This window comes from Budorcas taxicolor, chromosome 11 (genome assembly GCF_023091745.1).
Source record: "Budorcas taxicolor isolate Tak-1 chromosome 11, Takin1.1, whole genome shotgun sequence".
Lineage (NCBI taxonomy): Eukaryota > Metazoa > Chordata > Mammalia > Artiodactyla > Bovidae > Budorcas > Budorcas taxicolor.
In genome coordinates, this window is record NC_068920.1 from 159,462,898 (window position 1) to 159,489,991 (window position 27,094).

Below are 27,094 nucleotides of genomic sequence, written 5' to 3' on the forward strand. Positions count from 1 at the left end.
AAGCACAGAGTCTTAACCACTGGACCATCAGGGAAATTCCAACAGGTATTTCTGAGATCAGAAAAATAGCACTCTTTTAAGAATCCCTGAAACTTCTAACTGCTAGACTGAATTTCTCTAAGATTTGTTAATGATTAGAAGCAAAACTGATTTCACCCTAGTCTTTGACTTAGCAATTCTACTTCTGGGAATTTATCCTAATGAAATAATCTTCAATGTTCATAAACAAATCTACAAAATATTGTTTATCATAGCTAATAATTTGAGACAATGTCCAGCAACATAATTGATTAATTATATGTCATACTATTGTGTAGCACCCTGCTTATTTAACCTATTGTATATACATCATGTGAAATGCCAGGCTGGAGGAAGTATAAGCTGGAATCAAGATTGCCAGGAGAAATACCAATAACCTCAGGTATGCAGATGACATCACCCTCACGGCAGAAGGCAAAGAGGAACTAAAGAGCCTCTGGATGAAGGTTCAAGAGGAGTGTGAAAAAGCTGGCTTAAAACTCAACATTCAAAAAATGAAGGTCATGGCATCCAGTCCCATCATTTCTTGGCAAATAGATGGGGAAACAATGGAAACAGTAACAGACTTAATTTTCTTGGGCTCCAAAATCACTGCAGATGGTGACTGCAGCCATGAAATTAAGACGCTTGCTCCTTGGAAGAAAAGATATGACAAACCTAGGTAGCATATTAAAAAGCAGAGACATTACTTTGCCAACAAAGATCTGTATAGTCAAAGCTATGGTGTTTCCAGTAGTCAAGTATGGATATGAAAGTTGGACCATAAAGAAAGCTGAGCACCAAAGAATTGATGCTTTTGAATTGTGGTGCTGGAGAACACTCCTGAGAGTCCCTTGGACTGCAAGAAGATCCAACCAATCAATCCTGAATATTCATTGGAAGGACGGATGCTAAAGCTGAAGCTCCAATATTTTGGCCACCTGCTGCAAAGTGCAACTTATTGGAAAAGACCCTGATGCTGGGAAAGATCGAAGGCAGGAAGAAAAGGGGGTGACAGAGGATGAGATGGTTGGATGCATCACTGACACAATGAACCTGAGTTTGAGCAAGCTCCAGAAGATGGTGAACGACAGGGAAGCCTGGTGTGCTGCAATCCACAAGGTTGTAAAGAATCAGACACGACTGAGCAGCTGAACAAGAAAATTGTGTGGCTTGGAAGAAAAAATAATTTGAAAGAGTATTGAGTAAGGAAAAGTGAAAGCTATATATGATTTAATTTAAGTTTCCAAAGCAGTATTTACAAAATACCTTCATTATTATTAAAAAAAAAACCATCACTAATGATCACTTTTAAAAGTGATGTTTAGTTTAGTTTGCTAAAAAGCTTAGTGAAAGAGGCAAATTCTATGCAGAATTCCAGAAACAGTGAAAGACTGAAGCAGTATGGCTTGTCTTTGAGGTACACACACACACACACACTGCTCTGAGAGGTATAGTAGGAAGGCCATTAACAAAGGAAGAGAAGGAGCTCTCTATCTGGAGTAATGTTGTTGTGTGATAGATGGCATTGTTTCAATTTCCCAGCAAACTGTTGCATCTAGAATAGATTTTCAGTTCAAGGCTAGGAATGCATTTAAAAATTCCTATTCAGACAGAGTGCTGTGAGTTTTTGTTGGAGGCTTCCAGACCAGGGACTTGCCAAAACAATGAGCCTGTCTTTCTTTGATAAATTATAAGGCCAGCTAAAATACAGAACAGAGAAAAACTTCAAAATAAGTTAACCAAAGAAATATGCCTGAAGTATTCCAGCAATTTCCTGATTTTTTTTTTTTTAAACAGGCTTACAAGTTCTAGCCCCAGTATTGTAGGTTACTTTGGTACCCGGTCACTGAAATAGAAAGGAGAGAATATGGAAAGACAGCAAATGAGACCAGCATCTCAATCTCTCATGGGCCATTCACTTGCTAAACAGTTTTTAAGAAAAGGCTTCTGTTTCCCTACACCCCAGTTGCCTTATTTTAAAAGTAGAATTAGAAGGTGAGCTACAATTTCTGCTGGAAGAAAAGCCACTGCTGATATAATTTGTCTTGATACTGGCATACCTCCAAGGTAAGCTGGTGAAAACAAACGTGGTATGAGCTCAGAGATCTTGGTCAAATAGAAACCATGGTCTCCAAGACTTGGTCCCCTCCTCCTCCCTGGTTTCTAACACATTATATTTGGCAAGGGTCTTGAGTTTTTAGTTACAGTAGATTGACGTTGATTATCTCTTTCTCTTCCCTTTTCCCCCTTAATGAATAACATCACCCCAAAATATGACACTCATGAGGTTCCATATATGCGCAGCTGATGAGAACAGCTGAGATTCTGGAAAGTTAATGACTTAACTGTATGATGATAAACAATGATCATTGTTCTCTGTGGCTGCGGCATTATTGTGAAGAACAAATATACTGAAAGCACTCTGGAATGCAGTTCTACAAAAGATACATTCCGTAGAAGAGTGAAAAAATTTAATTATGTTATATACCCCAGGGGAAGAAATGAAATACCATGAAATCTGAGATACACACACACACACTGAAATATTACTTAGCCATGAAAAACAATGAAATAATGCATTTGTAGCAACATGGATGGATCTAGAGATAATCACAGTAAGTGGAGTCAGAGAAAGACAAATACCATATAATATAACTTACGTGTGGAATAGTTTTAAAAATGACACAAATAAACTTCTCTACAAAACAAAAATAGACTCGCAAACATAGTAAACAAACTTATGGTTACCAAAGGAAAAATGTGAGGGGGATGAATTAGGAATTTGGGGTTAACAGATACACACTACTATATATAAAATAAACAATGATGATTAACTATGTAGCACAGGGGACTATATTCACTACCTTGTAATAACTTGTAATGGAATAGAATCTGGAAAAGTACATGTATATACATATATATGGGCTTTCCTGGTGGCTCAACTGGCAAAGAATCTGCCTGCAATGCAGGAGACCCCAGTTTGATTCCTGGGCCAGGAAGATCCACTGGAGAAGGGATAGACTACCCACTCCAGTATTCTTGGGCTTCCCTGGTGGCTCAGCTGGCAAAGAATCTGCTTGCAATGTGAGAAATGTGGGTTCGATCCCTGGGTTGGGAAGATCCCCTGGAGAAGGGAACAGCTAGCCACTCCAGTACTCTAGATTGGAGAATCCCATGGACTGTATAGTTCGTGGGGTTGCAAAGAGTTGGACATGACTAAGTGACTTTCACTTTCACACACACACACATACATATATATATATATATACATATGTATCACTGAATCACTTTGCTGTGTACATGAAACATTATTAAAAAATTATACTTCAGTTAAAAAAAAAGAAATCTGAGGTGTTTGGTGAGCAGCTGTTCATCCTCATTACCCAAGTCACAATAGATATTTTCTCTAGGATTCCCAGAGGAAAACATCCATCCCTGCTGAAGATATGTTCATACAAAAAAACAATAATATTAACAATCATAAAAGCACAAGGAAACAAACCACCGAGAGAGCTGACACAATAGGGAGAAAAACTAGCACCATAAAAACTTGAGCTAAGGGACTTCCCTGCCGGTCCATTGGTTAAGACTGCACTTCCAATGCAGGGGCCCAGGTTTGATCCCTGGTTGGGGAACTAAGATCCCACATGCTGAATGGTGCAGTCAAATAAATAAAGTTATTGTTTTTTTAAAAAAATCTTGAGCTAAAAGAACAATTTAAAGAAAATACAAGAGAAGAACATTTAAAAGTGATAAAAGAAATAAAAGAATCAAAAGAAATCATAAGAAAATGAGAGACACAGAATGAAAAGTTTCATACACATCTGAGTCCCAGAACTGACAATTAGAGAGAATGAAAAGACAGGTGTATCTGCAGAGTTAACACCTGAGAGTTTTCCTACATAGATGAAAGAAACAAGTCCCCAATGAATCCCAAGCAGAGTAAATGAGAATCAAAAAGTCTGTACTTTGAAATAACACAGAGATGTCAAAACACCAAAAGAACACCAAAAGCAAAGATAAGGTCTTAACAGATAGGGTGAACAGTCAAATACCCATAAGCAGAATGTTATTAAGTAGTTAGTCAACTTCCCAAGAGGAACAATCAAGGAAAATAGACAATGGAATGAGGTTTTCAAAATGTTTAGAGAAAATCATTGTCAGCTTAGAATTCTATACCTAACTAAACTATCATATTAGAGTGAGGACACAATAAAAACATTCCAGACAAATAAACAACTTATGATTCACAAGTGAAAAGAAAGTGTTAGCGTTAGTCACTCAGTCGTGCTCTACTCTTTGTGACCCCATGGACTGTAGCCCATCAGGCCCCTCTGTCCATGGAACTCTCCAGGCAAGAATACTGGAGTGGGTTGCCATGCTCTTCTCCAGGGGATCTTCCCATCCCAGGAATCGAACCTGGGTCTCCTGCATTGCAGACAGATTCTTTACCATTTGAGCCACCAAGCCCACATACCCTTATGGAAAAAAATAAAAACAACATCATCCAGGAAGGAGGAAATTTAATTTAAAACATGTAAAATTTAAAATATTTTTTAAAATATTTAATATAAATTTAAAATGTTCCCTGAGAAGGGAATAATATGCAAGAAGGAACAACATTAAGCGTGCCTGAGCACATGTCTATGGCTGTGTGGACAGATGGTGAAGACATGGCTGCCCCCTCTAGACCGTCCCTGGGGCCCAGTTCTCCTTATTGGACCCCTTGTATACACTGAGGCTTCGATTGCTATTTATCATGTATTCCCAACCCACTATCCCTGGCCGAGTTCTGTAGACAAGAACAGTGGTTAACAACAGAGAGCTCATTTACTATATAATCCAGGAGGGAAATCATATGGTACACTGGCAGGAAAGCTTAATTCAAAAAGAATTCATTGAAATATGCTTCAGTCTCAGCTCTCCCATATCCATCAAGGCCACTTTAGGTTAATGGCAATTTAACATTGATAGCCTTGCCTTTTTTTTTTTTTTAATCTATAGAGGGATAAAAGAATTATGGTAAGGACTGAAATCCTTTCAGAAAAAAATAAAACATGTTCCCAGTGTAAATGTTTTGAGAAGTTGGTTCAACAGCATTTTACGTGGATCACACTTATTCTCTCATTTTACTCTTGATATCCTTCACAATCTGTTCTCACATCATCTCTCCAGGAGACCCTCCTCAGCCCCCTGTTCTGTTAATATCATCAGCATGCTACCCTCAGTGCCTGGGAGGAAATTCTTTTCATCTCAGAGGCTCCCTCTCTGCTTTATCTATTCAATTTCTACCAATCTATCATACTCAACTCCTCATTCTTCCTTCAGCTCTATCCCAACAATCTTTCATCCATGTAGGGCTTTTCCAGATGCTGAATCTATGAGCAACTTTTGAGCTCCTAGTATCTGCTGGTCACCACACCAGGTAATTCCACATATGATGTGCCTCATTATTTTTTAAATTATTTGGCTACACCAGGTCTTAGTTGAAGCACATGGGATCTTTTAGTTGTGGCATGCAGAATCTTTATTTTTAGTGTGGCATATGAATCCTTAGTTCTGACCAGTTTTCTGACTAGTGATGGAACCCAGCTGGACCCCTGCATTGGGAACATGGAGTCTGAGCCACTGGACCACGAGGGAAGGCCCTCAGTAATTTTTTAACTACTGCTGCTCTGAATATTTTCACCATAGGCAGCTTTGCATATAAACATTATCTTATTCTGTAACTGAGTTTTCCTTCTCTCTCCATCTCTTTGTTATCTGCTAACCAAGGCCCTTATGAAAGATATTCCTTTATAACCTTACTGATGCTCTGAACTATTGGTCCAATAAATACTCTAGCAAATGCCTTGGATGTTTAAAATACACTTAATCAGGGACTTCCCTGGCAGTCCACTGGTGAAGACCTTGTGCTTCCACTGCGGGAGTACAGATTCAATCCCTGGCTGGGGAACTAAGATCCTACTTGCTGTGTGGCATGGCCAAAAACAACGACAAGAAGATAAAATAAAATACACTTAATTGATTCACAGCAGGTTGAAGGGAGAAGAACTAAGAAGAGTCTGAAGCAACCAAAAGAACCCCAACAAGGAAAACACAGATGATAATAGTGTCTACCAATGACTTTGCATCCAAACATGGGCTCTGTTTTCCTACATCACGTACCACTGAAACCTCTCAGCCAGCCCTTGACGTGTATAATATTATCCTTATTTTACAGAGTAAGAAAAAACAGGCTCAGAGATGAAGTAAAGTGCATCACACCAGACCATTATCAAATGACAGAAACAAGATAAGAACACTTATCTGTGTGGCATCAAGACACAGCTCCTGGCCAAGTCAGACCATTTACTACTAGTAAAAATTAAAACATTTTATTAAATGACTTGCCGTACAAAAGCCTTTAGAACAGCGAAGGGCACGATGGAAATGCCAAGAATTGAAGCTACACAGCCCCCCCCCCCCGAATAAGTAAATGCCATTGTTATTTAAATTCATTTTAGTTTATATTCACGTTCATATAGTCATATGAGTGTTTGTATTCACTTTATGTTTTATTCAATTCATTTTTATTTTCAGATCTAGGGTATGGGAATGAACTATCATCCTCACCCTATTGCTAGTTTGAACATTTACTTAGAGGCTTGCTGTTAGCAGTACTAAAGCAGAGCTGAGATAGATCTTGATGTTAGCATTTTCATGTAAATCATGTATACTGGAAATATTTCACTGAAGAGGCTCTTAAAAGTATTTATTCTTTTTTTAGGGGGGCGGGGGGCATGCCACACAGCATGCAGGATCTTCCCAAACCAGGAAGGACCAGGAATCGAACCTGTGCCCCTTGCGGCGGGAGTGCAGAATTCTTACTTTGGGCAGCACCCCCACCCCCAACATTTCTGATACTCTGAGATTTTGACATTTTGACTTTTCTGTTTCTTTTTAAACATTTACCCAAACTCCATTTGCTGTGCAAAAACCACTTATTTTCAAAGCAAATAAGCAAAAATTAAGGTCAACAACATAGAGACTGTAGTAATCACTAGCAAATGAACTAAAACTGGGAGCTGAATGCAACTTTAAGAGTATCTGGTATGTGAAACATTTAACCATAGTAAATGATTTTATGTTCTGACATTCCTATCACAAATTCAATTTTTAAATATTGAGTGTAGCCTTAAAAAAACCTTCATCATGCTAATATTCATTTATGACATAGATAAAAGCTGTGTCCCATTTCCAAATATAAATACATGTATTCTATATTTAATAATTTGGGGGAATTCCCATTAAATTCCATTTCCCATGGGAAGCATCAAAAGAAGAAAACACATCCATTATTACTCAGGACAAATATTAAGCATCAAAACAATGGAAACCAATGTTTGTTCAATACAGGCACACTGATAAGTAAAATAAACAAAACAAACTCTAGAGATATGACTGCTTACAGGACAGATGTAAACAGGAGGGTAACAAAAGTGACTTTTATGGGCATCTTTGATTTGAACATTGATCCTCTTTTAAAGAATAGTTACAGCAACAATATCCATTTTAAATTCTATACATTTTCTCTCGTTGCAAACAAAACAAATTTTAAAGTAAAAGATCAAGCTGCCGTTGCAAAATTTGTTTCCTGCATTCATGCTAACCACTTCCTCTTTTGGAAAAAAAAATTGTTTTCTAAATTGTTACAGTGAACAATCCCTTCAGATAACCAGGCAGACATTTGTTATAAAGCAAATTTGGGGAAAGCACTAAAGATATTCACATGTTTAATAAAGATGTCAACCTCGTAGTTACAGCGAGGGAAGAGAAAAAAATTTAATAGTACAATTCCTTATACGTACAACGACTAAAGTAGTCATCTTGCTAGAGAATGTTTCCCCAAATGGTAAAAAAATTTAACACTCTGCTACTCAGCTGGCTTCAGTAAGAACAACTTTGCCCTGTTTGTGCTTCACAGAGCCAGCATCCCTGATTCCAACTGAGGGCAACTTCCTAAACTAGCAAACTTAATTTGCTTTATTAAGATAAGTATCAAACTGATAATCAGTCAAAGTAAACTCCTTCATTCTTGCTTAATACTGACATTGGTATAGAGAATTCTTCTGGTTGGTCAACACTCAGAATTGCAACGAATTTGAATTAAGAAGCCAAGCTAACCATAAGATGGCAAACAACTGCCTAGAAAATGAAGACGTTGGCAGTCAAAGAATCAGACAAGTTAAACGACACTAGACCTATATAGGAAAAGGAGAAATGGATGCCAGAGTTTAAAAACCATACCTCGAACTCACTAACCATTTCTGCAGCTACTCGTAACCAAACGAACTACAGTTTCTGTTAAACAATATCCTATTTTGCATTTAGAAATTATGTAAGAGCCAACAGTCACAAGGCGAGGGCGAGTTGGAGAAAGGGAATTATTCATTGCCTGACATGGATGAACTCAGTTTAATGCATGCATTTAGAAAACACTGTGCTCTCTGTTAGGAAATATTAGTGCACATTCCATTCATTTTGATAACCTTTTCCTTTTCATCCCAGCGCTGCACTAGCCAGCTGCAGCGTTATCAGGAAGCAGAGATTAGGCACCGCCTCTCTTCCACGTCTGTCTAGCGTGTTATTATTCCAACGCACAGGGACAGATAAAACCCAACTTTAATGTGTTTGTAACCAGAATGGCATTCAAGAAGTACTAGGGGGACACGGGGGAAAACTCACCATATAGTCCCTGAATATTAGGAAGAGAGTGAAAGGTGAATTCCTTAAAGTCAAGAAGGCAGTGAGTCCATGATGGTATCTGGGTCAACCCCGCACCTGGCCAGGATGTAGGCCATAGATAATGGCTGAGGGGATGAATCAATGGATGGGAACAGTTCACAGCTCAGGAATTTTATCAACAAAGGGAGATACTACTAACACAACGATATAAAGCAATCATCCTCCAATTAAAAAATAAAATTAAAAAGTGTTAATCCTCCCCCCCTAAAAAAATACAACACAAATGAACTTATCTGTGAAACAGAAACAGACTCACAGGCTTAGAAAACAGACTTGCAGTTGCCAAGAGGAAGGGAGAGTGAGGCAGGGATGGACTGGGAGGTTGGGCTTAGCAGATGCAAACTACTATACAGAGAATGGCTAAACAACAAGGCCTTACTGTATGCACGGGGAGAATTATTCAGTACCCTGCGACAAAGCAGATGAAAAAGAATGCACGTATATGTACAACTGAATCATTTTGCTGTACAGTAAAAGTTAACACACTATTAGTTCAGTTCAGTTCAGCCGCTCAGTTGTGTCCGACTCTTTGCGACCCCACAGACCGCAGCACACCAGGCCTCCCTGTCCATCACCAGCTCTCGGAGTTTACTCAAACTCATGTCCATTGAGTTGGTGATGCCTTCCAACCATCTCATCTGTCGTCTCCTTCTCCTCCCGCCCTCAGTCTTTCCCAACACATTATTAACCAACTATATATCCATAAAACAAACTTAAACAAGTTTTTTAAAAATGAGAATAAGACCATGAAATGCTGATTCCATTAGAATTCCCTTAAATTAATAAAAAAAACAGTATGGAGCAACTCATCTGGGGGCCTACGTTTACGTAGAAAAAGACAAATTTGGAACTTGGTTCTACACCAAGTTTAGAACTATACCAAATGGAAGGGAACTGCAAGAAAGACATTACTAGAAACATTTTTATGAAAATAAGTTAATGGCTACTTAGAATTCTTATTCTCCACGAGTCATCCCCAAACTGTATAAAAGCTTGAAATACTGACTCCATTAAAAGTAGTGTTGGGACTTCCCTGCTGGTCCAGTGGCTAAGGCTCTCTGCTCCCAACGCAGGGGGCCCAGGTTCCATCCTTGGTCAGAGAACTAGATCCTGCAGGCTGCAACTAGGAGTTTGCACGCTGCAACTGAAAGATCAAAGACTCCACTTGCTGCAACTAAGATCCAGAATGGTCAAATAAATAAAGATTTTTTAAAAAGTCTCCTGCCCACTTCTTTATACACTGTACTCTACCACCATCCCCCCCCTCCCCCCCCAAATCGAGAATACATGAAGAGCTTGATTGCTCACGGGGACCATGAACAATAGTCCTTTGGCCCCATGTCCACTCTGACGGCACTGGTCCTGAGCTTCTGAGAGAAGGGGCCACGGAGAGCTGGGCTGTCTGTACTTCTAAGCCTAACCCTTGAAAATGTGTGACTTGGAAATGATAATATTCCAGTTGTCTAGGCTTTTCCCATCACACAACAATATTGCAATAGTAGTGATGAAAATTTTAACAGGTCAACCACATAGTAATTATAAGTGTGGCAAAAAGCTTGATTGGGGCAGGCAAAGATAACTGTATAATTATATACATACATACATATGTATATGGCTATCCAGGTGGCTCAGTGGTAAAGAATCTACCTGCCAAGCAGGAGTCACAGGTTCTATCCCTGGGTCCGGAGTTCCCAGCGATCCCTGGGTCCCCTGGAGAAGGAAGTAGCAACCCACTCCAGCATTCTTGCCTGCTCAATCCCATGGACAGAGGAGCCTGGTGGGCTACCATCCGTCGGGTGGCAAGGAGTCAGACACAGTTCAGCAACTAAACCACCATATGCCAGAAAGAAGAGTCTGTTTTTAAAATGAGTTAAAGATTTGGGCATTTTACAAAAAAGGTTATTATAACTAGCAGGTAATAGCATATGGAAAGATGCTCAACATCATTTTTTATCAAAGAAATTTAAAGGTAAATTAAAAACACCACCAGAATCCACTTCATACTCATTAAAAAGGCTGAAATAGGACTGAGACTACCAACCCTCGGTGAGGGTGAGGAGCTGCTGCTGGAGGCGTGTCCACTGGTAAAGCCACCTTGTCCAGGTCTGACAGCACACTGCGCCAAATACGCTCCTGTGGCTCAGGGTTCCGCCTCGGGCACACTACTAAGAAGGAGGAGAGCCCGCGCCTGCCAACTGAGGTGTGTACACATGTTCATACGAGCTTTGTTCTTCATTTGGCCTCAACATGGAAACAGTCCGAACATCTGCCAACCTGAGGACGGATAAACTGTACATCCACACGATGGACGCCACACAGCAACACACACCTCCCTTACCTGCGACGAGAATATGAATCTCACAGACACCATATTGAGTTAGAGAAGCCAGACGGGAGAATACAGATGGCATAACTTGCATGAACTATAGAAACAGGCTAAACAAATATACGTCACACGTCAGGATAACAGTTATTATTCTTATTATAAAAACTTTGGGGTGGGGATAGGGTCCCAGGGGGACTACTGGGGTCTTAGGAACATCCCTTATCTGGGGTCCTAGCACACAATTTCATTTATATGCAAAAACTCATTGAGCTGTCCACGTAAGACGTGGCCACGCTATGGTATGTAAATCACACCTCAATAAACACCCGTTTGAAAAGGTCTAGGGGGGAGTTGGTGATGGACAGGGAGGCCTGGCGTGCTGCGATTCATGGGGTCGCAAAGAGTCGGACACGACTGAGCGAGTGAACTGAACTGAGGGGCCTCCCTGGTGGTCCAGTGGTTACGACTCGTAACCCAGGGGACCTGGATTGGCTTCCACGTGCCAGGGAGCAGCTGAATGCACACACTGTAACTACTGAGCCCATGCACTCTGGAGCCCACTGCCACAACTAGAGTCCGTGCACCTCAAGGGAAGGCCCTGCGTGCCCCAACTAAAGCCCGGAACAGCCAAGTAAGCAAATGAAATATCTTTTAAAAAAGGTCTAGAGGGACACATAGCATGTGGCAAAAGTGACCACCCCGAGGAGGGTCTGGGAAGCGGAGGGCTGGACAGCAGAGAATACTTCACCTTATTCTCAGTGCTTTAGTTACTTTTTTTTTTACATGAGACTCCTGTAGCTGAGTAAGACATAATATGGTTTAATTGTTCTGTGTTCCCTTGCAGTCTTTTGACCTCTCAATATTACAAGACAGAGTAAGGATTATCTTTTCCATCTCATTAAAAGGGAGGGGAAAAGGCTAGTTTCTCTTACCTTCAACCTGAATATGTAGGTCATAGGCCACAAGATGACCTATTCCACCGTATACTGGTTCTCTGACAAACCCAGCTTTACCCATTTCAAGTCACTACAGCTCATTCCAAGTCTTCAAATTCAAAACTTTCTGACAGCGGCCTCTTGGCAAGGGATGAGAGACTGCCTAGCTCCTTGAGTTTTCATCACCGATCAAAACCATTCCACTGAACTGACTTTCTTTCCCATCATCCTTCTAAGGGACATGGCATGGTCACGACATCCAAATATGTCCACTGGCCCAGAGATAAGACTGCCAGTGGGTTTTGGGGTTTTTTTTTTTGAATGTCTATTTATACATATAAATTTACATTTAGTTAAACTGGGCACCTCAAGGCTAACACATGCCTGCTTGTAAGCAAAGGACGAAACACATACTCAAGGTGAACCCAAAGCCAAATGTGGGCTGGGGTAGATCTGGGCAGTGTGAACACAGAGCTAATCTCTCTGCGGAACATTAACCTCCCCAAAGGAAAAGAAAATCGGGCTCCCACCCAGATCCTATGCAGCTTAGAAGATGCATCACGCACACACAGTTCCCATGGACGGTGTCATCAAACACAAGCGCGATTTAGGAAAGTCCGTCGTACTCGTAGTGGGAGCAGCGACGGTATCTTTGCAAACACAGGCTTATCATTCCAAGGGCTGTGGAGCTGACTGCCGGAAAAAGCAGGGGGAGTCACCTTGAAGACAACTGGGTAATTGAATCATTTGCAGAAACTGGAGGAAAAGATATTTATAATAGATCCGAAGCCTCTCAGAAGTCAAGATGGGAAATTACATTAAGTGCCCCGAAGAACTGAAACACTGCTTCCTTTCAGCTTGATCCTGACAAGAGGCTTCACTAGTGACAGATGATGCAAAAACTAATAACAATCAAATCATGACTTTGCTGTGGGGAAATTAGTGCTTCAAGTCACATTCATAAACAGAATAATTTAAGAATTCCGATGTTTACTTATTTTTTAAGTGTGAAGTGCCCTAGTTTGTGTCAGGAGAAGCACAGTTATTGTTGTTATTATTATTTTTTAAATATTTATTTATTTTTATTCATTTGGCTGTCCCAGGTCTTAGTTGCGGCACATGGGATCTGGTTCCCTGACCAGGAATCGAATCCAGGCTCTTTGCACTGGAAGCACAGCCTTAGCCACTGGACTAGCAGGCAAGTCCCAGAATTTCAACATTAGATAGTGCATGTCCTTAGGGAGGAGGTAAATAGAAGGGGACAACAGAGGATGAGATGGTTGGATGGCATCACCAACTCAATGGATATCAACTTGGGTAAACTCCAGAAGTTTCTGATGGACAGGGAGGCCTGGTGTGCTGCAGTCCATGGGGTCACAGAGTCTGACACAACTGAGCAACTGAACTGAACAGAACTGAAACAGGACTTCCATAAACATAACAAAATGACACTGCCAGTATAAGAAATAACAATGCATCCTTGGAAATGTTAAAATAGTTGAGAAGAGCAATTCAGTTTGGTAGTACCTTTCAAAAGTCCCAAAGCTGCAACCCGACTTAGAAATTGCGCTTCTGATACATTAACTCTCTTGGACCCGTCCCAAGGGAGGAAAACTAAAGAGTCACCTGGAAATTTTTTCAATCACAAAGGCCCAGAACTCACCCAGCAGGTGTGGATTCCCTAAACCCTAAGTGGGAAATTCAAACTGATGTGGTCCCGGCCTGGCCGTGAGCCAGGAAAAGACAGCTTCCCGGAGAACCCACTTTAAGTGTGGGCCAGAGTGGAAATTCCAAGGAACACACATAATCACACACGCTGTCTTCTCCATCTCACGGGTTTTCTGCTGTGACTTCTACCTTCTTATGTGACTGACATACAAGGCAGTGGTGATGCTGGTATAGGAGGCTTGCCAGGCTATATGCGATTTTTCATACTCAGTATTCGGAAGCAACCATGGGTAAGCCTTTACAATGTCATGAGATCTTAACTAACACAAAGGTGAAGTTCACCTGAAACTAATATAATATTGCAAGTCAATTATACTTCAATTTAAAAAGAAAGGAAAAAAAAAATTTTAAAAAAGAGAAAAAAAAACGAAGAAAAAAATTAAAAAAAAAAAGAAAGGAAGAAAAAGGCTGAAGATTGCAAGTAGTGGCTGGCTCAGTGGCTTCAAGAAGTACTACAATGCGCATTCTGTGAGCTCTCTAGAAAAGCTGGGACTATGAACGCAAAATCTGGAATGCTATTTCCACCTGTGTAAAAACAGCAGGTAAGGGCAGGAGACTGCATGTGGGATCAGATTTTATTTTGCGGAAAGTGAATGCTCTCAAGGACAAGAAAGGAATTAGATCAGTAGCTAGAAACTCTCCCACTATAAAGTATTACAAAACATTTAAGGAACCTAATTTCCTCTCACAAATATTTTCTAAATAATAATTTAGAAAATAAAAAGGAACACTCCAAAACTAATATAGCAAACTAGAACAGCCAAGAAAGAAAAACCACAGGTTTCTATTTCGATGAACCAGAAAAACATTCTACTTCTGCTTCATTGACTATGCCAAAGCCTTTGTGTGGATCACCACAAACTGGAAAATTCTTAAAGAGATGAGAACACCAAGACCACCTGACCTGCCTCTTGAGAAATATGTATGCAGGTCAAGAAGCAACAGTTAGAACTGGACATGGAACAACAGACTGGTTCCAAAATGGGAAAGGAGTACGTCAAGGCTGTATATTGTCACCCTGCTTATTTAACTTATATGCAGAGTACATCATGAGAAACGCTGGGCTGGAGGAAGCACAAGCTGGAATCAAGATTGTGGGGAGAAATATCAATAACCTCAGATATGCAGATGACACCACCCTTACGGCAGAAAATGAAGAGGAACTAAAGTGCCTCTTGATGAAAGTGAAAGAGGAGAGTGAAAAAGTTGGCTTAAAGTTCAATATTCAGAAAACTAAGATCATGGCATTTGGTCCCATCATTTCATGGCAAACAGATGTGGAAACAATGGAAACAGTGACAGACTTTATTTTGGGGGGCTCCAAAATCAGTGCAGATGGTGACTGCAGCCCTGAAATTAAGACACTTGCTCCTTGAAGAAAAGTTATGACCAACCTAGACAGCCTATTAAAAAGAGACATTACTTTGCCAACAAAGGTCCATCTAGTCAAAGCTGTGGTTTTTCCAGTAGTCATGTATGGATGTGAGAGTTGGACTATAAAGAAAGCTGAGTGCTGAAGAATTCATGCTTTTGAACTGTGGTGTTGGAGAAGACTCTTGAGAGTCCCTTGGACAGCAAGGAGATCCAACCAGTCCATCCTAAAGGAGATCAGCCTTGAATATTCATTGGAACAACTGATGCTGAAGCTGAAACTCCAATACTTTGGCCACCTGATGTGAAGAGCTGACTCATTGGAAAAGACCCTGATGCTGGGAAAGATTGAAGGTAGGAGAAGGGGATGACAGAGCTTGAGATGGTTGGATGGCATCACCAACTCAATGGACATGAGTTTGAGTAAGCTCTGGGAATTGTTTATGGACAGGGAAACTTGGCATGCTGCAGTCCATGGGGTCACAAAGAGTTGGACACGACTGAGCGACTGAACTGAACTGATTTCAATGAACATCGATGCAAGATCTCAAGTAAAATGTTAATAATGTAAATCCAGCTCTGTATTAAAAAGATATATACATCAAAATCTAGTTACACTAGTCCCAGGAATGCTAATTTGGTTCAATATAAGAAAACTTAATAACGTAATCTGTCCATTAATGGATTAAAGGAAACAGAAAAGGTATTTGATGATATTCAATATCAAGTTGAGTTTAAAAAAAACAACCTCTTGGCAAAATAGGAAAAGAAGGGAATCCCTTATAATAAGCCTGATAAAGGCTTATTATAATCATGTTTAATGGAGAAACATTTGAAGCACTCTCTTTATCCAGAATGAGATAAGGAAGTCCACAATAACTGCTTCTGCCAGGATAAAAGAGGTCATAACCAGAAGAGCAAGATAAGAAAAATAAATAAAAGGCATAAAGACTGAAAAAGAAGAAATAAGACTGTCATTATCTGCTGTTACGACTGTCTCTAAGGAAAACCCCAAAACAGAAATAAAAAGAGTTTATTAGCAAGGCATCTGGCTATAAAATGAATATACAAAAGTTTTATGTTCATTTAACCTCCAATTTTTTTTTTTTTAATAAACTTTGGGTCAATATTTTAATTGAGTAACATATTAAATATTTTGGGGCATTAACATTTCATGAGAACTTATGGTAATTTATGGTGCATTTTGGGGCTTCTCAGGTTGGAGAAGGCGATGGCACCCCACTCCAGTACTCTTGCCTGGAGAATCTCACGGACGGAGGAGCCTGGTAGGCTGCAGTCCATGGGGTCGCGAAGAGTCAGACACGACTGAGCGACTTCACTTTCATGCATTGGAGAAGGAAATGGCAACCCACTCCAGTGTTCTTGCCTGGAGAATCCCAGGGACAGGTGAGCCTGGTGGGCTGCCGTCTATGGGTCAAACAGAGTCGGACACGACTGAAACGACTTAGCAGCCGGTGGCTCAATGTTAAAGAATCTGCCTACTAATGTAGGAGACTCAGGTTCAAACCCTGGGTAGGAAAGATCCCTTGGAGGAGGAAATGGCAACCCACTCCAGGATTCCTGCCTAGAGAATTCCATGAGCAGATGAGCCCAGTGGGTGGCAGTCCATGGGGTTGCAAAGAGTCAGACATGGTTGAGTGACGGTTACGTTACTATGAGCATGGTAATTTTACCAGCAAATGAATGTATCTTTTGGTAAACTAAATATCCCCACTCAAGATCAAATATAGGTATTAAGAATGTGTTTTCTAATATACTAGGTAATTTTAGAGGAAGCCATACTAATCTATGCCTAGGCTTTAAGCAAGGAATCTGGCAGAATTGGGCAAATAACTAAATACCTAATTTACACTATTTTCCAAGCAAATTCATCTCCAAATTATCTGGCAAAAAGTGAAAGAAATCTACAAAAACGCAGTGCTTTTCCCCACGTAAAAGCATGAAGCTATGAATGCCAAAACAGCCCTGGGCAGTCAGGAATGAATATGGTTCTTTAACAGCCTAATTTTGTTTACACTCATATTGATGACTTTTATAAAAAGAAAATTTAGCTTCTAGGGAAAAAACACACAGGGAACCACAAGAAGACACAGTACAAGCTTTATAATAATGTTCCTAATTGCCAACAACACAAGCCCATTTTGGGAAAAGCTTTGGAGAGGACCTCCCAATGCAAGCCTTGGGCTACAACCTGTTAGCAACCTGAATGAGTCCATCAGAACTCTGGCCACTAGCGTGAGTCTCTTTATCTTTTTATCAGAAGCAGTGCCAGCAGCCAAGCTCTTTCAGATGGCGCTGGGCGGTCTGCTCCAGCTTTTAAGAGGTCGATTTTTTTCTTTGAAAAGCCATTAAGAGACAAGCAGTCTGTGGAAACCACCCCCTAAGATATGTTCATGGTTTAAGTCTCCACGTTAATCGTTCTGGTGACTAAAGAAATCAACACGCTGCTCAAATCGTAACACTGAAGATTCCCCCAAATTTTAGATACCCCCCCCCCAGCCTCCTACTAACACCCCACACCCCAAGTTGACAGGAAATGAAAATAATCCCAAGTTGAGTGGCCTTTTGTGGTTGCATCAGAAAGAAGAACTTGGGGACCAGCAGTCTGGGAGGATACGTGACAAGCATTAAAAGAGGAAATGAAAAAAAAGAAAGACTCTCGCTTTCACCTTACCTTTTCAACATCTGCTTTCGTAACATTTATGTCAGCATCCATTTTCTCAAAGTACTGCTGGGCTCGGTCAGCCTCTTTGCAATCCCGCTCAAAACGTCTTTTACACTAAGAACAGAGGAAGATGGTGACAGGGAAAGTGACTGTTAATGAAACCATGAGATTCCTATATGAAGATGTAATTTTATCATAATTTTATCGGCACTCCCTCATTCCCCCTCCCTAAAAGCATTCTTTTCCGAACTGATTTGTTCCATGTCATCATTTCAGGAAGTTATTTTAAAATCTGCCTTTATTTCCATCCAAATTGTCTAATCTTTGTTCTTCCCTATGATTTTTAGAAAAAGGATTCCACTTGGGTTCTTTGGGGCTCAACATTTTACTCCCAGTAATAATCTCTAGAAATCAATTAAATTCAAATTATAAAAATCTCTAAAGACGTTAGGGTCTCTGTTTTGTACTTACTGTTGATTCAAACTTAAGTTAAATTCAGATCAGAAAAACCTATAAAGACATTTCTTGAGCGGTTGGTTTTTCACTTACTGATTCTAGTTGCTTCCAGCACGTCTCTATGTGTTGCTGTGCCTTCCGTCCATCGTGAAAGTGCTGAGGGTGGGTGGGGAGGGGCGAGAAGGAGCAAAGACACACCCATGATTAGTACCCCATCTTTCTCTTATTAAGACTTGAAAAAAAAATTCACCCACTCCAAGGATATTTAAATATTGAATATCTAGCCCATGCATTCCTAAGAAATGTAAGGCTTAAAAAATAAATGAGAAATGAAAACAGTAATAAGTTAATAGTCACAGAGTTCCATCTCTGACTTTAGCTATAATAATACTGAATGCTAAGAGTTATTTATGCTACTTGTAAAAATGACAGGAATGCTTTATAAACATGGCAATCAGATCTTTATTTTTAATCGGCTTGAGGTGTAATTCATATGTCATACGATTCACCCACTGAAACTGTTCAACTCAATGGGTTTTAGTTTAGTCACAAAATAAGCAATTCTCATCACAATCAATTTCAGAACATTTAAAAAAATTTTCTGGCCATACCCCTGCCACTCCACCCTCCACACATTCGATCATAGTTCCTCAACCAGAGACTGAATCCTCACCCCCTGCATTAGAAGGCAGAGTCCTAACCACTGGATTGCTGGGGAAGTCCCTTGAACATTTGTATCACCTCAGAAGAAATGCTGCACCTCTTAGCTGTCACCTCCCATCTTCCCCAGCCCTAGGCAAACACCACGCCACTTCCGGTCTGTATAGACTTGCTTATTCTGGACATTTCATACGAAAGGAATCGTACAATATGAAGTCCTTTGTGACTGACATCATGCTTTCAACGTATCATAATGTTCACTCAGCCTAATGTTTACAATGATCACTCATAACAGTACTTCATTCCTTTTATTGCCACGTGGTAATTTTTTGGGTGACCCGTCCCCAGTTTGGGGCTATTATGAATCATGCTGCTGCAAACACTTGTCTAAGTTTTGGGGAGATGTTTCCATAACTTAGGTTTTCTTAAACTTCAATTCACCTCCCTGCCATCTGCAAAGGCCCTGCGGCAGGTATATGCTTGGTGCTGACCACCAGGGACATCCGAGAGGCAGACCAAAGTGAGTCTCAAGAATGTGAGGAGATGGGGTCAGAGAAGAAAGATGCAGCCTGTGCAGAGTCTGTACACTATTTGTCTGCACGAGCTGGGAAGTCAGGGATGTCATGTAAGAATGTTCCAGGTGGGAGTTCCTCTCCAACCCTGGAAACGATGGACACTTGCACCCTGGGGTGGCAGTGTATGTGGTGACAGAGGCTCAGACTCTGGGTGTCCTTTGATCAGGAAAATCACCAATAAACCAGATCAGATGTGGGCTGTGAGATATGGAGAGGTCAGAGAGATTCCAAGGATGTTCTGACCTGCATAGACCACGTCCACGAAAGCCCTTGCCCCCTTGGTTCTGTTAGACTTAACAGGTTCTGTCAGACTAAAGAGCGGGAATTTCCATCTGCACCGTCGCTGGGATGCAAAGGGGTGACCAAGTCCTTTGACTAAAGCCCACAGCTCTGGCCGGGCAGTGCCCCCACAGCTCATCTCTGGAGTTTCTACAAGGATCCCCTGCTCTTTGAGACCTAGGGCGACGGCAGCTCCCTACTGTGATCAGCCCGGGGTGTGGGGGGTACCACTCCATCCCTTCACTCTTCCTGAATCCTCTCCACAAGTGCTAAATGCTCCTTTTAATAAATGACCTTCCTTCAATGACTAGGCATGAATGTGCTGTCTGTCTTCTGGCTGAGGAGGTAAGCACGGCTGGGAGGGGTGTGCAGTGGAGGAGGGAAGCGAAAGGGTGGCAGGCATGGAGAGGTCCCCTCGGTACTCAGAGCCTTTTCTCTCACCTCATCAGAACCTATGACTTAGCCGAGACACACAAGGCAACTGACCCCGGGAGGCCGGCGAGGAGGAGACAAAAATCAGACACTTTTTTTTTTTTTCTTAAAGAACAGTGTTCCTTTATAAGGGAATGTTTTCTTGTCTCTCTTTGGAGGTCACGTTTCACCATTTTAAGTGCCTCTTGACAGCAAGGTTTACCCATCTAGCAGTTTTTTTTGGTCTGTAGGAGCCCCGTGGGTCTTCGTATTTCGAGTCTCATTTTAATAGACAGAGGGATACGACAGAAAAAAGATGGATACGGCCAAATAGAGATGGAGTTGAAGGCAGGCATAAACAAGTAAGAAAGGATGGGCTTTGGGGAGGCGTAAGATGAGCCGAGAGCAGAGTTGAGCTTTGGAAGGGAAGTACAGAATGCGAGCAATGCGAGCAGGTTTTCTGAAAGCCACAGACATCACTTTAAAGAAGGCGAAGGGGGGTGGGGAGGACCTGGGGAGATAGAGGAGTGAGGGGTCCAGCAGGGGGACAAAGGCTCAGCTGTGCCCCTCGGCCCCGAGAGTCCCTCATCCCCAAACTGTCCAGAGGACCAGCCCCATTTTCTATGCAGGTCCCTGGTGTCCTATAGTTGGCTGAAAAGCGATCCCCATTTCTCCCCAATCTTACTTTGAGATTCAAAGACAGACACAAAAAGAAAACCTCAGCACCCAATTCAGAGCTAGGCTCTAAGCTTCTACTCCAACAGCAGCTCTGAAATGAACGTTTTCACAAAACGAAAGCTCCCTCACAGCCAGCGCCGTCCTGACCGAGAGGAAACGCACACAAAGGCCATGCAGAAGCGATGGACCCTGCACAGGAAGGTGGCTCGGGCTTTACCAGCAAAGGGATAGGCTCTCAAGATCACAGTCTTCCAAAAGAGGCCATGTTTTGGAAGCACGAGTGGATAATTTGATTGAAAACCTGCTAGATAGTAAATTCTCTTCCTGCTTCTTCATTGCCAGGTTGAATAATAAATATGCATTTATTATTCAACCACAGTATTGACCTCAATTTTATTGGTTAGCTTTTTACCCGGAAGAGCTCCTGTCATAACACTCTCCCCCCACCCCCCCCCCACCCCCCACCCCCGCAACACCAAAACAATTATTCAAGAAGTATACTTGTGATTGCATTTCCTGCGGCTTAAGAGAAAAAAAAACAAACTAAGTGTCACTGATTTTCTTTCTAGTCTTTCTTGCCTAGTATGTGTTCTCTAAGATGGATTTGCCTACAAGACACAAAAACCCTGGGCCGGCTGATCCCTTAGGAAACCAATGGTCGGAACAAAAGCCTTTCTGATGGTTTGGAGCATCCCATGACCTAAATAGCTGCGGCCTTTTGTAGCCAGCGAGATCTTCCCTCCTTTAATGGCTTTATTTCAACAGTTGCAAAGTTAAACAAACCAACCAGCTTGCCAGATGTGTTTCTTGTTTATTAGCAAACAATGGTCAAACATTTTTTCACTGGGCAGTGAGCAAGTGTGGATCTAAAAAGTGTGCCTCCAAGCTCTAAATAAAGACGAATTGTTCTCGAGAAAAAAGATAATAGGCACTTCTTTTGGAGCCACGGAGTGAAGTCATCACAGCTCTTTTCTCCTATCTGAGGAGAGACAGGAAATGCCATCTCTAGAGACCCAGGGGAAAAAAAAAAAAACAACGCTCTTTGCTTTCTCCTGTAATAAGATGCTTTAGTTTCTCTTCAAACATAATAATAGACCTTTTTAAATGCCTGATGCTATCCAGGTGGCAGCGAAGCTTACTTTCAACTTTTTGGTTGAACCTTAAAAATATACAGGTAAAATCTATACAAATCAAATGAGCCTTCAAAAAATTTTCAGAAATTTCCCAGGGACCAGGAGTAGCTGAGATTAAAAAAAAAAAAAAAAAAAAAATCACAGGAAACCTAAAATAGGCAAGCATTAACTCAAAGCAAAATGACAAAGACAAAGCTTCAAAGCAGATTTAACTGTGCTGCGAGAAATCATCCTTAGGCTGAACAGATAAATGGTGAGAATATTCGTTACTCACACACTGCAATTAGGTACAACAGCTACTCATTTTGCTATATATATATATATATATATATAAAATAGATCATCAATTTTAAAAACTACATTAAAAAAGCAAAATACGGCATTGATGTGAAAAGAGTCACTTCTTTGAAAAAAAAAAGTGGAAAAAAAATAACAGAATAAACACTAAACTAAGGCAAGCCAGCCATCTGGAATTTTATATAAAACTCAGATTCTACATATGAAAACAAAGGAACACAAAAAACTTTAAAAGGGGAAGAAAAAGGGAGTTTCTAAAAAATATATCTGGGACAAATACTAGTATTTCCAAAAAAAACCTACAGCGTGATGGGCTTGAATACCAGGGGGCTTCTAGTGCTAGCCTGACTGGGGGTTAATTAACCTAATGATAAAATCTGTGTCTGTGGATATTCGTGTGGACTGTGTAGGGAAGCTGTGAAGCACCTTCAGACAGGTTCAGGGCAGCTGTCACTTCAGTGAAGCCCAAACTACAACCCCAGAAACATTTGTGATGGGAATTGCCTTGCGCTTTTCTTCAGTAAGACCTATTTCCTCTAAATTCATTTATAACAAAAATACTTTCTCAATGAACTTGTTTAAAGTTCCTAAAATGCCTGCCTCCCTGTGTCACGGGCAGTTACTTAACTTCCCCCATAATACTGACCATCTGGGCACTGGGCAGCCCCCTTCCCCCAGCCCAGTCCAGGTCCAGCAGCTCCAGTCAAGTTTCCGTCACCCCCTCTCCTGCTGTTCCCCTCCCCCACCCTCTTATTCTCCTGCTGGCTTTCACTCCCCAGAACTCTCCACAAACACACTATTGCTTTTTTTGTCCACACACCAGGCTCGTGGGATCTCAGTTCCCCAAACAGGGATTGAACTTGGGCCCTCGGAAATGAGCGCAGAGTCTGTCCACTGGACCTGCAGACAATTTCCCGCATCCACACTTCTCACCTAGACTCCAGTAGTCTTTTTTAAAACTGTTCTTCAAAACAATCCATTCTTTCACATTCCTTAAGATTCTAATTCCTCTGAAGAATCCTGATTCACTCAGGATGAAAGGATCTTCAAAGGATCGATAGTAAGCAGCCAATGGCTCAGATTCTTCACGTGATCTCTTCCCAGGGTATGAAACTGTTCTTCCAAACCAAACCAAGGGAAATCACCTTTAATAAGGGTTTTAGATAGAGTGCTAGGTTGATAGGTGAAACTTCAGGGACAGTCATCCTTCCCTGAGCTGAAAGGTTTTAAAGTCTAACTCAAATCATTCATTCAAGTGTGTTCATTGCACACCCACACGTGCAGGGTGCTACATTGCTTGTGAATAAAGCAAAGCTTCTTTCCTTGTGGACCTGTAGACACAGCAGTAGGAGAAGAGGGTAAGGAACTAGGGAGGGATGGGTGTGGGTGCAGGCAGCGTTTAGACAGGGCGGTCTGGGAGGATGCTGAAGCAGAGGCTTGAACAAAGTGCAGGAGTGAACTTGCAAAGTTCTCAGAAACACCCTTCCAAGCAAGCAGCGGGAATAGCTAATGAGGATGCTTTGAAGTGGGAAAGGGCTTGGCCTGTCCAGGGAACAGAGAGATGCCAGTGCAATTAGACTGAGAGGGAGGGTAAGGCAGGAGAAGAAAAAGGGCCAGACCGTGGACGGCTTCCCAAGCCCCAGGAGCACAGTGGAAAGCTACTGGAAAAATGTAAGAAGGGAAGTGGCATGGTCTGATTTGCATTATTGCACGGTTGTGCTGCTTGAAGCAGGGGGGTGCAGGCTGCTGCACCTGCCCAAGGGGGAGCTGGTGGTGGAGGTGGAGACGGGGAGCTGGACCACGGACCAGGGGGCAGGCCTGGAAGCAGAGACGAGTTAAAACTAAAAGGCTTAGGACAGTCCACCAGATGAGAGATGCTGAGACTGGTTGTGCAGGAAGTGGTGAGAAGTGTCTGGATTCAGAACATTTACTGAAGGCACAGCTGACGGGACCTGACGTTAGCCAGAAGACGGGGCGAAAGGGAAGAATAAGCCTTGGGTGCCCCCCGTTTTTGGCCAGAACAACTGAGTTAAAAAGGACTGCCATTCACAGACGGAGGGAACTGTAGATAGGAATGCTGTGCTTAGTCACTCAGTCGTGTCTGACTCTTTGTGACCCCGCAGACTGTAGCCCGCCAGGCTCCTCTGTCCGTGGGATTCTCCAGGCAAGAATCCTGGCGTGGGTTGCTATTTCCTTTCCAGAGGATCTTCCCAACCCAGGGATCAAACCCAGGTCTCCTGCATTGCAGACAGATTCTTTACTGTCTGAGCCATCAGGGAAGTCCAATAGGCTAAGACGGAGGCAGAATAAAGGATAAACTCTGGGGATCCGCAGCTTGTTTTTGGACAGGTTGAGTGGACCACCTCATCACACAACTCTGGGGTATCCTTTACACTCTTCCTGGGCTCCAGGGCCTCCACTGACAACGATGCTGCGTCGGTGAGTCAGGGGAGAGACACACAACTTTCGTCAAGGAATTCTCACAAATTTCAGAAGAAAAAGGTCTCATTCCTACTTACAAGGGGGAAATACAAAGTCGCATTTCAAATTCAGGAAGTCAAGGACAAGACTGAAGGATCCTGATAACTAAGTATGTCATCCCCTAAATGAGAAAATAGAATTTCTTTGCTTCACCAGACCAATGGTTTTGCAGGTGACAGAACTACAGTGGGGACAAGGTCTTAATAGAATGCTGGTCTTAACAGAACGTTCTTTGAAAACAAAGAGGACAGAACAAACCAAAATACACCTTTTGGACATACATTAAACCCGAGGCTACTAGTGGGTGTTGTATAAGCATGACTCACAAAAGACCAACTCGTTTTGTAGGGTTTCCTGCTTTTTGAGGGGTTTCCCAGGTGGCTCAGTGGTAAATGAGCAATGCAGGAGATGTGGGTTCCATCCTTGAGTGAGGAAGTTCCCCTGGAGGAGAAAATGGCAACCCCCTCTTGCCTGGGAAATCCCACAGACAGAGGAGCCCGGTGGGCTACAGTCCGTGGGGCTGCAAAGAGCCGGACACGACTGAGCGACTCAGCACAGTAACAGCAGTAAGGGAGAACTAACTGCTTTTTAGACCCACTGCTCTTTTTCCTGATCACGAAATCTGATATCTGCTTTGCTTTTCTGCATTTTCTTCTTACAGATTCTGGCTTTATAACAGAGTATCCACAGCTGAATCTCAACAGGACTGAATAAATCAAGAACAGATTTGCAATTAGCTTGATCACACAGATAAGCTCCTTTTACTTTCCGGTTTCCTTCATGCTAAGTTTTATCTGTTCACTGTCATCTCTTATAAAAACATGTTCTAGGGAGTTCCCTGGTGGCCCAATGGTTAGGATTTGGTGCTTTCACTGCCATGGCTGGGGTTCAGTCCCTGGTCAGGGAACTGAGATCCCCCCATCTGCACGGCAGGTGCAGCCAAAACAGACGAACAAAAAAAAACCATGCCCCGGACATATTAGAGTCAGTCTGAGCCACAGAACTGCCTTACAGGCGATTAAGCTTGTTTTGTAAGTTTCATAAACAGAACCTATCCAACACCTAACTTTAAGAAGAATGCATGACTTTTAGTTATCAATTTTTCAACATCTCTGAAACCTTGGGGAAATTTTTCTTATGGTCACTTCGCAGTAATGTGGGGTCTTGCAAGCTTTATCTGAGATTCAGAAAAATTTTAGTGAGTCACTGAAGGCATTGTATAATTATTTCCTCTAGAACTCTTCAGATAACCATTGCCAAAAACTGATTCTGCTCCTGGCCAACATTTTGAAATGAAGCATTCTTTCCACCTGCCAGGAGAAATGTAGTTAAAGGTTCCAGTAAATGTTGGCTGGAACCTCCTGATTTCCCTCCTGGAGCTATAAATCTCCATAAATCCCTCATATGTGGTTAGTGGTGACCACTGCAGATAACGCTACACAGACTCAGAGGTTGGAGCTGAACTTTGTTCTCTAAAATTATTTAATAACTATAGCCACTAAAATTCTAATTATGAAAACTACATATTTTCAGGACTTCCCAGGTGGCACTATTGGTAAAGAATCTGCCTGCCAAGGTAGGAGATGCAAGAGATTCGGGTTCAATCCCTGGGTTGGGAAGATCCCCTGGAGAAGAAAATGGCAACCCATTCTAGTATTCTTGCCTGGAAAACCCCATGGACAGAAGAGCCTGGTGGGATACAGTCTATGGGGTCACAAAGAATGACCTCATGGACTGAAAGAGTTGGACAAAATTGAGTGAGCATATACACAGAAGGAAACTTACAAAAATGAGGATTTTGATTGACAAGGATTTTGAGTTTTTGTTCTTTAATTCAGAGTTTTTGTAAAATTTTGGCAGCTAACAAACGAATCACAGTCACTCTACCCAAAAAGAAAGAATAAATAAAAGAAATCGAAGTTTTCATTGCATGTGGTCAGCTTACAGAGATAATGAGTATTGCTCTCACTGTAAATTTGTAAAAATCTAGAAAAACCAGCCCAAGCTTCCTGATAGCCCAGAGATAAAGAATCTGCCTGCAGTGCAAGAGATACAGGTTTGATCCCTGGTCAGGAAGATCCCCTGGAGGGGGAAATGGCAACTTACTCCACTATTCTTGCCCGGAAAATCTCATGGACAGAGGAACCTGGTGGGCTACAGTCTGTGGGGTTGCAAAGAGTCAGACATGACTGAATACTCCCTCATGAAAAGCAAGCCAGTATAAAACTTCCAGATTTTACACATTAAAATTCACCATGCTGCCTTAGAAA

General features: G+C 41.7%; 1 protein-coding gene across 1 annotated transcript in view; it reads right to left on the reverse strand.

Moving 5' to 3' along the window:
- Positions 1-27,094, reverse strand: part of FNBP1 (formin binding protein 1) — an 81,558-nt gene that overhangs the window by 32,661 nt on the left and 21,803 nt on the right. Inside the window, exons 5-6 of the mRNA XM_052648286.1 lie at positions 18,404-18,466; positions 17,864-17,968 (exon numbers count right to left, since the gene is read on the reverse strand). Of these exons, the coding sequence (XP_052504246.1) occupies positions 17,864-17,968; positions 18,404-18,466 (168 nt within the window). The remainder of the gene's footprint in view (positions 1-17,863; positions 17,969-18,403; positions 18,467-27,094) is intronic.